At 35.5% G+C, this 15,081-nt stretch overlaps 3 protein-coding genes across 3 annotated transcripts; all 3 read right to left on the bottom strand.

The window, feature by feature from the left end:
- Window positions 1-401: 401 nt before the first annotated feature.
- LOC106760475 (long-chain-fatty-acid--AMP ligase FadD26-like) lies at window positions 402-2,366 on the bottom strand. Its single transcript, XM_014643905.1, has one exon. The coding sequence runs from the start codon at window positions 2,364-2,366 to the stop codon at window positions 402-404; it is 1,965 nt and encodes a 654-aa protein (XP_014499391.1).
- A 1,005-nt stretch (window positions 2,367-3,371) lies between these two features.
- Window positions 3,372-7,262, bottom strand: LOC106762319 (DNA-3-methyladenine glycosylase 1). Its single transcript, XM_014646165.2, has 2 exons — window positions 5,943-7,262; window positions 3,372-3,982 (listed from the first exon to the last, which is right to left on the bottom strand). Exons 1-2 carry the CDS (start codon window positions 7,019-7,021, stop codon window positions 3,958-3,960), a joined length of 1,104 nt encoding a protein of 367 aa, XP_014501651.1. The 5' UTR covers window positions 7,022-7,262; the 3' UTR covers window positions 3,372-3,957.
- Window positions 7,263-9,157: 1,895 nt separating this feature from the next.
- LOC106761704 (protein RADIALIS-like 3) lies at window positions 9,158-10,526 on the bottom strand. The gene is made up of 2 exons (XM_014645274.2): window positions 10,213-10,526; window positions 9,158-9,402 (listed from the first exon to the last, which is right to left on the bottom strand). The coding sequence occupies exons 1-2, from the start codon at window positions 10,479-10,481 to the stop codon at window positions 9,378-9,380; spliced, it is 294 nt and encodes a 97-aa protein (XP_014500760.1). The 5' UTR covers window positions 10,482-10,526; the 3' UTR covers window positions 9,158-9,377.
- Window positions 10,527-15,081: the final 4,555 nt, after the last annotated feature.

The following is a 15,081-nucleotide window of genomic DNA, read 5'->3' as shown; positions in this document are numbered from 1 at the left end:
TATCTGATACGATTATTTCAACTTACGATGTTATCATTTTTTTTTTCTCATGCATTATCAAATTTAGTAGAAAAATTAATTATTTTACCAAGAAATTTACGAGTATTAAAAAATTCCGATGAATACTTTGTACATTAACTTTACAAACCAATAAGTATTTGGAAGGTAATATCATAAAAATCTCTTATTCTATAGAACAATCCTGAAAAATAAGATAGCTTATGTAAAAAGTTTAATTTTTCTAATTATGATATTATTTTTAAAACCATGTTTTTCTTTCTCTCTTAATTATACAAGTGTATAAGTCTGGAAGAATATTTTTATTCTTATATTTATTTATTTATTTACCGATATACAGAAATGAAAATATGCTGATAGAGAATCAGCAGTTTTCATTCTTATCACAGAAGAGATATTAGAGAGCCAGGAGTGTCCATACATGAAAGGGATCTGTCCACGTGGCCCTTCTCTTCCCAAGCTTCTTCTCTTACGTTCTGTGCTCTCGTAAAAACAGTAACATCTTCTGCAAACCTCATCTCCATCAGAATCACCATTTCCCCTGCGAGAAGCTTCTCCTTACACCTCCCTCTTTGCAATTTTCCAGAAGTGGTTTTGGGAATACACCCACTCTTAACCAAAACCACCCATCCAATCTCTACCTTTTCCTTCTTCCAGACACCTGCCTTAATTTTCTCGCAGACCCACTTCAAAACAACCACATCCACATCCTTTTCGAACCTCTGCATCTCCGCCACAACCACCACCATTGCTGAAACTTTAAACGCTGCAACGCAGCCTCCTCTGAGTAACTTGGAGCAAATGTTGTAAGCCGCAGTCTCTATGTAATGTGGATGAACCTTTTCACCGTTTTCGAGTTCCATGACATCTTGACAGCGACCAGTAACAAAGAGGTATCTCTTTTCTCCTTTCACGATGCCTCTGTCCCCGGTTCGAAGAAAGCACTTACTAACCATGTTTCTCAGTCTTCCATGAAACACCTCTCTTGTTAAACTAGGGTGGCCAAGGTACCCAGAAGCATTGCTTGGTGAAGCAACCCAAATTTCTCCTTCGACACCATCCTCACTCGGTTCCAAGGTTTCTTCGTTTACGACCATAATCTCCACGTCTTCCTGCTCCACGTTTCCGAGCCTTGCAACCGGTAACAGTTTGTTGTGAGTTGGGAAATCTGGGAAGCTGGAAGCATAAGCACCATCATTGTCACTGTGGCAGTTCCTCCACGCAGTGGACACAAAGGTACAATTCTCTGCCAACCCGTAGGAAGGAGAGATAGAAGAAGGGCTTAACCCGAATGGTGAAAAAGTATGAACGAATTCTTCCACAGAGTCTCTATAGATAGGTTCATTGATGATTATAAGGTTCTTCAAAGTTGACAGGTTGATGGGTAAAGCGCTTTGGTGAATCCCTCCACGCTTGATGACCAGTGGCAATGTGAACGAGGGAACGGGAGTGCAAGTGGCCTTGAATTCGGACAAGAGTTCAAGCCAGAATCTGGGGCGTTTGATGAACGCGTTTGGGGAAGTGAGAACACACGTGGCACCGGAGACAATGGTCAGCAACAGAAACATGAGGCCGCAATCATGATACTGTGGCAGCCACGAAACGATGGTGCTGTTTGGATGAAGATCGTAAGCTTTTCTGGCTGTTCTAACGTTGTGAGCAGCTGAGCCAGCAGTGACAAGCACGGGTTTTGGGACACCAGTTGCTCCAGAAGTGTACTGAACCAAATAAACTTCATCTGCTTTACAACCACTGTATGTTAGGGAATCACGGTTGTTTACAGTAACGACGGGTTTACCATGTTTGACATGGTCAATGGAAATCCAGTGGATGTTTTGCAGCATGTGAGCAAGCTTGGTGTTGTTGTGAGGGGAAGAGAGGTAGCGTCGAATGCTTGAAATGTAGTTAGAGTGAGCTATGGCAGCTTTGGGTTTGGTCTGAGAAATGGCTCTTACGAGGTGGTGATAGTTTTGATTTGAGAAAGAAGGGTGAGGAGGGACTATAGGTACGCTCAAGAGACCAGCTCTTTGGCAGCCGAAAATGAGCTCAACTAGGTCAAGTCCTGGAGAGCAGAGAAGAAGTACAGTGTCTCCTCTTTGCAATGAACTCTGCAGCTGTGATGAGATGAGATGAACAGTGTCGTTGAGTTGTTGGTAGGTGAGGATAGTGGTGGTTTGTAAGTCTTGAGCCCAAATGAAAGCTGGTTTGGAGTGGAAAGCTGGTAACCTTGCCCAGACAGGGAGGTATAAGTCAACCACAGGTTGGTCGGGGAAGGAGGGGTCATAATTCTCGTATTCGTATGACATTTTTAGTTTGTCTGTTGTGCTTCTTGCCAAAACTAGTGGCATGATCGCTTGCATATTTATAGTTATAGTAATAGTGTTAATCTAGGTACGTGTTGAAGCTCATGATCCAGTCTCTGACATCCCAATGGGATGATTACGAAAACTAGAGGGAATAATGGATATGCGGTTAGAATATCTCACTGTCCCCTCACCTGAAGTAGCAAAAATCGTCGCCATGTAGTTGTTGGGTTTGTGTATTCCGAATTGCAACGCCGTCCTGTAGAAAAAAACGTTTATATATTGTAGGCGGATTGTCTTTGCAGCTGTCTGATAGTACATGTTCATGTCTTCTGTACGTGTTCTCTCCTTATCTTCGTAAATTATTAAAAGTTATTAGACGCGGACTTTTTTTATGTTTGAATACAGAAAAGATTAATTTTGACAGTAGCTACCTAGAAAAAAAACTGAACAATGTTTTGAAAAGTTAACAATATTGTTTTTACGCTTGTTTCAACTTTTCTTTTCTGTAGGTTTAAATTTATAAAAAAAAAATTGCCAATTTTGATAATTCTCGTTTTTAGTTTAATATTTTTAAAGTCTTCGTATAACAAATGATATAATAAATAAACGAGGGCGACTCAATATTATTAATTATCCCACTACGAGAAGTGGAGTACGTCTTTTATTTATGTGCATAAAAGATTAAGTATACTGGCATTAACCACCAATACCAGTATATTAATAAAAATTTCTGTTCTCAAATTTAAAAAACAAGTAAAATATCCGAAATGATAAAAAATTTAAGGCTCTGGACTATCTTTTATCCTATATATAAGATGTATATAAAATAAAATGTGGTCTATATATAAAATGTGCATCAAAAGATAACCACTTTACATACCCTTAATTTATTGTAAAACTCATTTTCTATGAAAGTAAAAACATTTATTGAATTATACAACTAAAAAACTTATTCTAGAATTATAAATGACATCTTTAAATAATACCAAACCGATTAAACCAATAAGTTTCAAAGATGATTTTCAAATACAAATTAAATACAGGAAATTATCATCAATTACATTAAATAACCTAGTTTCGTTTATTAATCTTAGGGTTACTGATCATCACATGACTTACCAATAAAAACATAGGATGCAAACTGCACTACTACTGACATCTATTACATTCAAAACCTATTACCAGATAATTAGCCCCCACTTTTCTTTCCATTAGAAGAACGACGCATAAAGCAAAGGGCTCATCCAGTAGCAGCAGGATGCAAGATAATGACTCCATGCATACATTAATTACATCACATGGTCTGACACTCCAAAAAAACACACTACCATGCAGCAAAGGCAATGAAACACAGCCCTCTGATCAGTCTAGTCCTACTACCTGACGCCTTAACAACATGACATAGCCCTCCAACAACTACAATTACTTAAATAAAAACAAAATTAAGGAGTGGCCTTTATTAATCTTGCACTGGCTTTATTGAACACAAGGCAAATCATACACTAATGCTTCAATGCTCCCAATGTCCAAGTCTCAGTACTAAGATCTATCATTAAATACACTTCACGTCGTGTCTTTGCAACTTCCCGTGTGAGCGACTGCTAACGAAGCCTGATACAAATTCCGTTGGGGATCATTGTCCCCAAGCACAGGCGGCCCTATAGCACATTTGACAGAACATAGAGATGACAAACGTGTTAAAAATATATCAATACGAGATTAGACATCATAAACAATTACATATTTGAAGTTGCAGAAAACAGAAACAAATGAAGCTAAATGACAGACGCGTACTGTACCTTGAAAATTTCACTCCTCTCCTTCATAGTAACTGAATTTTGTATATTGTTATAATAAACTCTATATCAATCAGATTTTAGGGAAATACTTGACAGTTGAGCATCTCTTATATCAACTCCTCACAAGTTGTGACCAAGTTATTTTCACTACCTTATCTATTTTAAAAGAAAAAATCAATTTAATGAAACATAGGAACCAGTCCTGCCTTCAAATCAACTCGAAGCCTAAGTATAAAATAATACATAAAAAAATTTAAGTTTGAATGATAAATCAATATCCTTGCATTTCTTCTTCCAATGCAAACCATGCAATGGTAGTATATAGTTCATCCTAGAAGCTTCCGAGCATTGACTTATTAAACTGTACATACCCACTGTCTATTATGTTTGATGGGGAGTGTTGACTTATTCCCTTCAAGATAAACAAGGCAATAATGATCTCCTCTCAACACTTCTTTTGGTGGGAAGATAGCTTAATTGACGCAGCAATTCTTTCAATCCCAGCACCACAAATCATACAGTGGCCATTCCATGTTTAGGTAATCAATTTTACTTAATAGCATCACCACTTGACTTTTGGTGGTACTAGTTCAATTCTTAAATGTTATTCCATACTTTTCTATATCATTATTGGTTTCATCCTTTTTCACACCTACGTACTAGTAATGCAAGAAAATGCCAGCAAGTGTTTCTTCCCTCGTACAACCTATATATACTATATACAATTTGAGACGTCAAATTTTCCCCTCAATTCATACACTGCATAACAAGAGAACCAAAAGGAGTGCATCAGTTAATCACGTGCAATATATCTTGTCACCATAGATGACTAAGACACAAAAGGCACTAGTTTTCTTCCTCATTAGACAGAGAAAGCTATGTTTCACATAACATCTCAGCTATCAGGAATTCTACATCGCATTATTTTAAGTATCATCTGCCAAAAACACTGAAGCGAAAAAGTTTTAACTTAATTGTCCTTTTGGTCCCCCTTGTATCACAATCATGTGATTTTAACCCCTCAAGTTTTAATTGTGCCAAGCGGATCCTTCTGAAATTACAATTGTTTAATTTTAGTTCCCTGTGTTCTAATTGTGCATATTGTGTGGTTTTAGTTGTCATAAGTCAATGTTACATCAACTAATTCCAATTAATTAGAGGATTAAAACCACACAATTACAATATCCAGAGGATTCAATTGACACAAATGAAGCCTACGAGACTAAAGCAGCACATTTACCATGCTTGAAAACCCAATTACCACAGTTAGAACTCGAGGGAGTAAAATCATACAATTGTGATGTTGGAAGACCAAAAGTGTCTTACGGTATTCCTTTCGTTTTTCAAATAAGCTTGCAGAAAAAGCGAAAGGAGCAGCAAAAAAATATCTCAAGGAGTTATAAGTTCAACGACCAGTCAACTTAATGGAAATTGAACAAAGATTAAACACGCAAAAATCAGGATATGTAACCATGAGGTACGAAGGCATTCCTAATCTGGGAAAAAGAAACAATACAGAACCACGTCTTCCCGAGACGAAAGTACATATCTCTCCCCGAATAATCACCAAGCGACGGAATACAATTGCTCATCAGCAGCATTTTCCATATTCAAAATGTAAACCTTTGATTATACATTTTCATATACAATTCATTTAATTTTAAATCAAACAATCAAAGTAAAAAACGAAATTAATCATCACATACATATTCTAAATGTGAAGAATTTCATTTAATACTAGCAATTTCCAAGGGATCAAATCAACACATAAACCATTAAATCAAGCATATGAAAAGCTGCGTAGCCAGTAATGTCTTACCCGAGATTAAACATACTATTTATGGGGTCCAGAAGCTGCGGCTGTGGAGGATGTTGCTGTTGCTGCTGTTGCTCATGTTGTTGGTGCTGGTGGTGATGCTGCTGCTGCAAACCGGCACCAGTGGCTACTGCCACGGCACTAGAAGGAGTTCCTTTGGCTTCAACAAATCTCCACATATACCACGACGCAACAGAACGATAAGGCCTCCACTTCTCGCACAATTGGTCCATCTGCGACGGCCGCGGCAAGTCCTCGAGGTTATAAAGAAGCTGAACCCCTTTCCTCACACCCAAATCATTGATTGGGAGAACATCGGGTCTGTGTAGGGAAAAAATCATGAACATGTGAACAGACCAAGAGCCAATTCCATTGACCATGGTTAGCATAGTGAAGAGTGACTTATCATCCATGTTCACAATGGCCGCATCCGATAGTATCCCGTTCTGGTACTTCCTCGCCAAATCGTGAAGGTAACTCGCCTTCCGCCCCGAAACCCCAATTTGGCGAAGCTGTTGGGGAGTCAAAGCGAGAACGGTTTCAGGAACGACGCCGTTTTCGCCACCGCAGAGCGCGATGAAGCGCGTGTAGATGGAGGTGCCTGCTTTGTACGCGAGTTGCTGGTACAAGATGCTACGCGTTAGGGCGAGGAAGGGAGTGTGGAAATTGTCGAAGGTTGGGGGTTGGTGAATGTCGATTAGAGGAGAGAGGAGAGGGTCAGCGTTCCTGAGAAATCGGAGCGCGATCTCCACCTCACCTTCATACGAGAGTGAACGCGCCACTAAGCGCGGCACCACCGTCATGGCTCGCGAAGGCGGAACGTGCTTGGTGCTCCGGCCGCCGTTCTTGCCCGGTTTAGAGGGTTCGGTTAGGGATTCGGATGTGGAAGGGTCCGGTGAGACCTTCCGGATCTTACGGGGACGGAGGGGGATTTTGGAGGCAGGGGAGTTTACGTGCGGAAGGACATTGTTTAGTTCTGAGTCCGCTTGAGCGCCGTCGGGGCCAGCGGCGGAGGAGGATGGAGCTGGGTGGGGTTGAGGTTCGATTAGGGATTGTGCTTGACCTAGCGTGTGTTCGCCCATAAGTGTGAGGTTGAATCGGAGATTGAGGAAAGTGAACGAATTTGAAGTTAAATGAATGTAATGTGATGATGTTGATGATGATGACAATGGTTGAAACTCACTCTCCTTTAATCCAACTGCTTCTAATCATTTATTTCTTCATTCTCTCTTCAGTTTCGCTGCTTTTCTTGTTCCTCTTGGTCTTCGTCTTGGATCCTACTTTGGTGTGGGTTTTCTTATTTCTTTCTCACACGCCATCTCGCAATGCGTGCTGCACGTGAACCTTTATATTCCTGTTGGCCCAAATGACAAGCCCAACATCATGAAAGCAGCCCAACATCTCTCCTTTGTTTTTTCTAAACCCGCCTCTATTATTTTGAAAAGTGTTCTTTTTTACAAAATTAACCTTGGCGTCGCTTGTATATTTCCTTCAAGTTACTTTCCTTTTAAAAAAAGAACTTTTAATTGAAATTAAATTACTTAATAATTAAATTTTCAAATTACCACTTAATAGTTAATAGTTAAAAAGAAAAAACAAACTATCACTATTATCAAATTTAGTAATAGTGTTTAGCTAATTGTTTTTTAAGTACTGTTATGAATTTATTTTTGTGTATTTTAAGAAATCAGGATTAATTAAGGAAGAAATTAAACTATTATTAATTTTAAATTCTAAATATCGTCAAACTTTTTTATATGTATAGAACTGTAACCATACACAGGTAAAAATTAGAGGATCTCATGAGTAGTGGTGTTACCTATCTTGATATTTTTTCCTTAAATTTCTTAACAAGTTTAGAATAATATAGATTTTTTTAACGTGCCATAATATTATTAAATAAATCAAGCTAATGAGACAATTTATGTGGATTTAAAAGTTAATAATTTTGTTTTAGTAGCAATTTCTCAAATAAATACTTTTTGTATTTTCCCCTATAGTATTTCATATTAAATATTGCTTGCTCGCAAAAGAACTATATCTTCAAGGGGAAACAAAACACTGTATCATGTCAGACTGATCCTTAATTCAAGGCATAGTTACATATTAAAACGTTATTGAACGTTTTCAAGTGTATGTGTTATGGATGAATTAAATTAGGTAATTTTCCATTTAATCACAAAGGTCTGCTAATTTTTATTTTTTTATTTAACTATTTTTTGAAAGATTGGTATAAATTATTTTTAAATTTTCATCCAAAGTAAACGTGGTATGGATTGACACAAGTGTGTTGACTTTTTATAATAATACTTTATAAGCTACACCACACTATAATGATTTCTACTTAGTTGATTTCGTAACAAATGTAAATTTAAACCAAAAGCCCATAAAAATTGTTTAATGTCCAAGCATAAATAGAGAATTTAATCACAGCACGTTATATTAATAAAATATTCAATTAATCAACTTAAAATCAACTGGCTAACTCAATTTATGGTGTTTGAAAATGGGTAGATTGTTACTTTTTTTTTTTTTTACATACATGATGTAGCTTTTGCGGAATATTATTTTAACATTGTCAGAATAGATTTTAAAAATATAATGTCAAATTCTTTATCTTAAGCCAAACTTGTATATATGAATAAACATATATAAAATAAAATGATATTATACTAACCTTTAAGGTCATATTTAAAGAAAAATATTTACATTTTATGAAATAAGAGTTTCCTAAATTGTATATGAACTAAAATGACTAACCTTAGTTAATTGAATCTTGATGATGTCACTTTGAATATGAAATAATTTATATTTAAAGAAAATATATTCATATTTTATGCACTAAAAGTTTCACACACACACACACACGAAATATAACTATATTAAAATAGTCAGCGTTTATGAAAATTCAAAATTTAGTATTTATGGGCTACTTTATTTTAAAATTAAGAAATTGTATATCAAACTAAGCCCAAGTGGAAGGAGTTTATGAATTCAAAATCTGTGCACCAAGTTTTAGAATTCTTAATGTTATTTTCGTTGATTTCATTTTATAAGACTTCATATTTGTTTATTAATCATCCTTTTATTTTTCGTTAGTGAAATTCTCTGTTATTCAAAATATATATGAAAAAAGATAAGATAAAATTATAATATACGAATTTTAATTTATAAATTTGTTTTATGAGCGAATAAAAATTCAAAGCTTAAAAAACTGATGGAGAGAGAAAAGAAAAGTTGATATCCAATGGCTTTATGTATGTTTTAGTATTGAGCGGTTGGCCCTCTTTGGACACTTTGATCTTTACATTTATGGAAACAGAAACAGAAACACAAAGCACTGATGCTTCGCATATACATGGTAAGAAATAAAAAGCAAATAAAATATTTCATAGTACTAATCCAAGCATCCACAGCATATTACTGCTAAATCAACCTTCACTGCAGACTCAGACCCTTCATCCTGCATTATCATAAACACAATGACTCTCAACCAAGAAACAACAATCAAATACCACAATAATCTTCATATACACAGCTACTAGAAAAGTTAATTTTTAAACCTAACTCAACTCCATAGGGTGGTGAAACAGAAATACTCAATAAACTAGAAATATTACTAAGATAAGCTTTAATTATGATTCTTATACCATGTTAGAAATAGACTTTAAGATTAACTCAATCCCATAAAATCAGCTTATATGATTTGTACTACACTTATATATTATAATTTGATTTTATCTATAGTGGTAGGACTTCTAGCAATGACTATGACTATTTCTTGTGTTTCTATATATATATATTTATGCTTGGAAGTCTCATATAAAATCAATTTTCATTTTCAATCTTATCTTTTAGGTCTTGTTCACTTGAGTGGATTTGAGAAGAGTAATTGAAAAAATTTGAGAAGATTTAAAGATAAATTTTGTTGTTGTTTATTTGAATAGATTTGTAGATAAGTGAGAGTGAATTTAAAAATAATTTTTTTTAATCTATCACATAAATTAAATCCTACACTAATTCCCACAGACTTTATTTCCAAATTCACTCTGAGTTTACTTCCAAATTCACTCAAATAAACAACAAAAAAAATTACTTTCAAATTCTATCAAATCTACTCGATTAGTCTTCTTCAAATCTATTCAAAAGAACGCCTCCAGCAACGACTATTTCTTGTGTTTCTATATATATATATTTATGGTTGGAAGTCCCATATAAAACCAATTTTGATTTTAAGGTTATTTAAGAAGAAGAATGAGTTAGCAATAATAACCTGTTTTCTTCATTGATGTAACCGTAACCTCTGATGCTGCTTGCCATGGTTGAAACAGTTCGGTAATTGGGAAGAGGCACATGGCCTTCCTCGATCTGCTTCACATCTTCGACGAGCTTCTGATAATGCCTTTTGACGTCTTCCACAGTTTTTCCTCCGACGGCTCTGGCCAGGTTGTGCCACCTGTCTGGGGTGTCCTCGTCGAAGATGGCAAGGGCATTCTCAAATCTTTTGTTCTGCTTCGGTGTCCAACCTTGGCTTGAGGCCATTGTTAGTGTACTACCAATAGAGCTTTGATGGTTTGTTAAGGGAAGTAACATCGGTGCCCTTTATATACTAGTGGGGTAGTTGAGGCTGTGTTGTGTTGTGTACTTGATGCTCATGTTAGCCGTTGCTTTCCGGACAAAACAGTGGGACACATTCTGAAATTCCTAGATACGGACGTGGTTTTCTTTAACTTTTAATTTTGCATGTCTTTTTTCAAATTGACTTAAAGTTTAATCAACCTCCATGAAATATGTAAGCAAATCTAACGCGGATATTGCCTTAATCGAGGAAGGTGTAGTGAATTCCTTGTCACATCACATGCATGCCTCCAGTTACTGAATTTTAGTGCCATTATTTTGGACAGAATTTAGCACATAACAACGTTTTTATCTGTTGATGTGATCCTCGTGGAGTTTCTTGTTCACGCTATCAGTTCCCACACCCCACCCCTCTACAGGCATCAATATAACGCCTTGAACTACGGATCTAAACTGAACTAAACTATTAGTTAAGATAGACGCAAACTGGCACCACCTCACATTTTGCAAAACAATTATGCAAACAAAAACTATGTCTAGCACGTTTGGAAACGGACAAGGTCACCAGGAACATGGTTTTTCACATCCAAATAAACGCTTACTTGTTACAACTTTTTACGTTTTTTATTTCACATTAGAGACATGATTGTTGTTGGTTGTGGAACGTTTGAGCTCTTCACCCCACGAAAGAAATGTCTGTAGATGATTAAACGAGTTTCTTCAACCCAAAATCCTGGAACTCGTGACAGCCAAGATTTTGATCTTTGTGGTATACCCATTATGGAGTAGGATCCTGGTTTCTAAGTATGGTGATCGGAAAAACTTGACCGGGATGAAAAGAAATAAAAATGCTTCAAAAGATTGTATCTTTTCTCAGAACAAAAACAAGATAACTGGAGAACAAAGGAGGGTGGGTAGGAGAGATGAAAATGGAGGCATTTTGATTCTGGTGATACTCTGCAACATATCAAATGCTGTTGGTGGTCATGCAATCATAGGATTAATCCGCTGTGTTACCACTCTTGTTATAATACAATGGGGTTTTCATCAGTGTCGTGTCTGACTATGGCAATGGTGTTAGAAGATTTTACACAAAAGTTTGATTCAAGGTTAAGCATATACATTTGTGTATTTAGTTATTTTTATGACATTTTTAAGCACTGTTGTATATATAATTAACTTCAACATATAGAAGCACAAATTCTTAAATTTTTGGTAGGCTATCAAATTCTTAAATAGAGGCACAAACAGGATAATGGCGCATCATACATAAAATTATATAAAAACTCATAATGGATAACAAATATCAAATTGATTCCTGTAAATTCAGATTAAAATTGCTTCTTGAACATATTCCATTACTATAAGCAAAATAAAAATGATAAAGCATTGCATTACAAATCACTCTACATTATCGGCAACTAGAAATGATTCAAAAAGAGAAGAGTTTCTATCTTTGTACGTTTCTGTAACGGATTATATTAGATTTTGGTAACTTTTTAGAGGCTTTAGATGAAGCAAGAGAAAAAAGATCTGTGCGAACTGCATTCGATCTGTGATTTTGGAGATCTAAGATAACAGGTGGGGCCACCGAATCACTCCAATCAGCAGCTGTTTCCTGACTCTATTGACTTCATTTTCATCTTCCACATCACTGAATTGTGTTCATGTTAAGTGTATATTCAAGCTAACAATAACATCATAAAACAAACAATCTTAACAGTCAAGTTGCCAGAGAAATCCACCTTCTGTGAAAAGTTTCTGCTGTTCTTAACTTATCTAGTGGTCAAAGCACCAAAGTGGCTAAATTGCTTTTCCCCTTCAAATTCTGTAGCTGTATATAAAAGGTAATGTCACACTACTTACATTTGTTGCTCCTCATCAAGTGTTATGGTTCATGCAATTCCAACTATATCAGCATAATGCACTTACAGTATTAACACATCAGTAACATGCTGCCAATGATTTTCTTCGGTTATTTTTTGGTTTATCAGTTGAAGAAGCGAAAAAAAAAAAAAGAAGAAAGATGTTCATGTTGGCGTTATCTTAAAGTTAATCTTGTTGCAGGGAAAAAGGGTAAATAAATGTTAGAAATCAGAAGGGTAGGGAAAGTGAACCTCAGAAATTAGACATAGGACACTTTCCATCTGTTTTACATTAACAAATATAATGTAATCTCAAATCTAATCTTACAAGGTGAACAACCGAAAGTTGCTCCGTAATAAATGGTTTGTTTTACACTGAATGAAAGCGACATGACAGAAAAAAAAAGGGGGGGATGGATATGCTTTTTGCAGTTCTCTTGGAACAAAATATAGTGTGGCTGAATTTCAACCTAATGTTCGTGATTGAAGATTAATGTAAAGATATATGATTAGTTGTTTATTGAAATGGTATATATGATGATTGACATAGGTTGTTCTAAATAAGGAAAATAGAAGAGAGCTCCACCAAGAAACATTTATACTTTATTTGATCCATAGCAAAGGGTGAGGTGATGCTGATGCATTCAGAATCCTTATCATCCACGCATATCCATCCCTGACCCGAATTTATCTCTCAATAGCTTCCCTTTCTGTTTCAGAAGCTTTATGATCACTCCACTACCAATTCAAGTTGCCATTGGGGTCCACTGCATTCATTTCTAACCAACCACAGATTGGTATCCATGCTCAGATTCCAAAAACTAGATGCTTTGAAAGGCTTAGTCAAAGGGACTCACCCTTGAATTCCCAGCTAGGGTAGTTCTTCTGCATAGACAATGGATCTAATTCTCAGACAGCAAAAAACAAGTATTATTGTTTTGTCAAACTACACTAATTAAACTACCTTAATTTTGTCCTATTATCTGCTGCTAAAACCATTTTTCAAACATAATTAGCACCAAGATAAGCAAAATTATTAACTAGAATCTAAATTTTCCTCCTTACATATTACCTTATATCTCTTGTATAAGTGACTATATAGACTAAAGATAAAATTAATTCAACACACATATGGAGTTATTGATTGAGATTATTGTTCTATCTCTCCTTTTAGATCTGTTAGATGCTCTGTATTAACTAAAGATAAAGTGAGTACACGATACCATATATACAGTTACTAAAAAAAGGATTTTGACATGACCCTTTTATTATATAGAACTCCTTTAATTGTAAAATATAAAATTAGAATTGGGTATGGCGAATTTGATAGAGTTATTGAGAAAATAATGTAGCAATGGAAGAGATGTTGTCTGCTATCTTGAATTCATTCATAGGCTTCAGATTTCAATATGGCTTTTTGCAGTAGTGATGATTAGTTGAAACAGACCTTTGAAATTAGAGTGATAGGAAGAGGAGGAAGAAGAGGATATATCCTTAGAGACATCGGTTGAATAAACTCGGAATCTTTATCAAACATGCATGTTTGTTTCCACTATAAGCAAATCAATGGGGGCATTCAATTGTTCTTTCTTTACAACTAGTGCTGTATTTTCTTCGTGAGGTCCCTTCTTCACAAGTTGAACGTGTATATATATTCTGGATATATACTCTTGGTCGTCTTATTGTAGATGTTACACCATTATTGCTACTCCAAACAAGTTTCAATCAATTCCTTTCGCAGTCACCAAGTTTTTGGAGGAATAACACAAGAAAAATTCCACACTCACCCATTAGTTTCATAACGTTAACGTTTGCACCAAGCTCGATTTAATTTCATTTGCTTAACTTTACATTATGTTCATATCAATCTTTACGTTTCCAAAGTCTTCCCATTTAAAATAAGCATTAGAGACCTTCGATCAACGCACGTAATTACTGCATATGTTTCATATTACGGAGTTGACTTGAGAGCTGAGATAATGGATAAGATGTTACACCCATGAGCTATGTAGCATACACGACACACTTTAACATGTGTAATATAAAAAATAAAATAAAATGAAAGATACCCATATACATGGATCTATATATTAAATTATTATAGATTATTTTTTTATTTCTTTAATTCTATATTGAAGTTATTTGGAATAATCATTTACTGGTGCACAGTTAAAATAAGAAGCAATGTCAATTCTATGAGTTGTGGAATAATCATTTCCATAGAAATCAAATCATTGATCAAATTGGTTTTATTCGAGATGTAAATCAACTGAAAACGTGAGGAACAATCAAATTGAATAATCTCCGACAAAAGAAAAATAAGCAGAAAAGCGTATAAATGTTCGGCAGCAAGGCTTTCAGATATCTTTATACCCATAGATAATTGTCATGGTAGTGGGCTATCGGTGAACTTTGGTTTGTTGCTTAAATAATTTTCTTAACTCTGTTTTTTTTTTTTCTTCTTTCTGCAAAGACGGATCTAAGCACCTTTTTGTAAGTTCAAATCACATGCATGGGTCCAATTCTGCCAGCCTGTTGTATTCTTGTCTGAGATGATAATTTGACATCAGAGATTTGTTGATAAAAGATTCAGTTATAAGAGATGAGATAAGTTCTATTATTCCAGCACCTGTTTTATTGTTGGATGTCTCTTTTCATATATATTCCCATCAAATGACAAGTCATGCAATGAACGCAAT

Source organism: Vigna radiata, chromosome 5 (assembly GCF_000741045.1).
Source record: "Vigna radiata var. radiata cultivar VC1973A chromosome 5, Vradiata_ver6, whole genome shotgun sequence".
NCBI lineage: Eukaryota > Viridiplantae > Streptophyta > Magnoliopsida > Fabales > Fabaceae > Vigna > Vigna radiata.
Note: the sequence above shows the minus strand (reverse complement) of the source record. Positions and strands in the feature narration are given on the sequence as shown.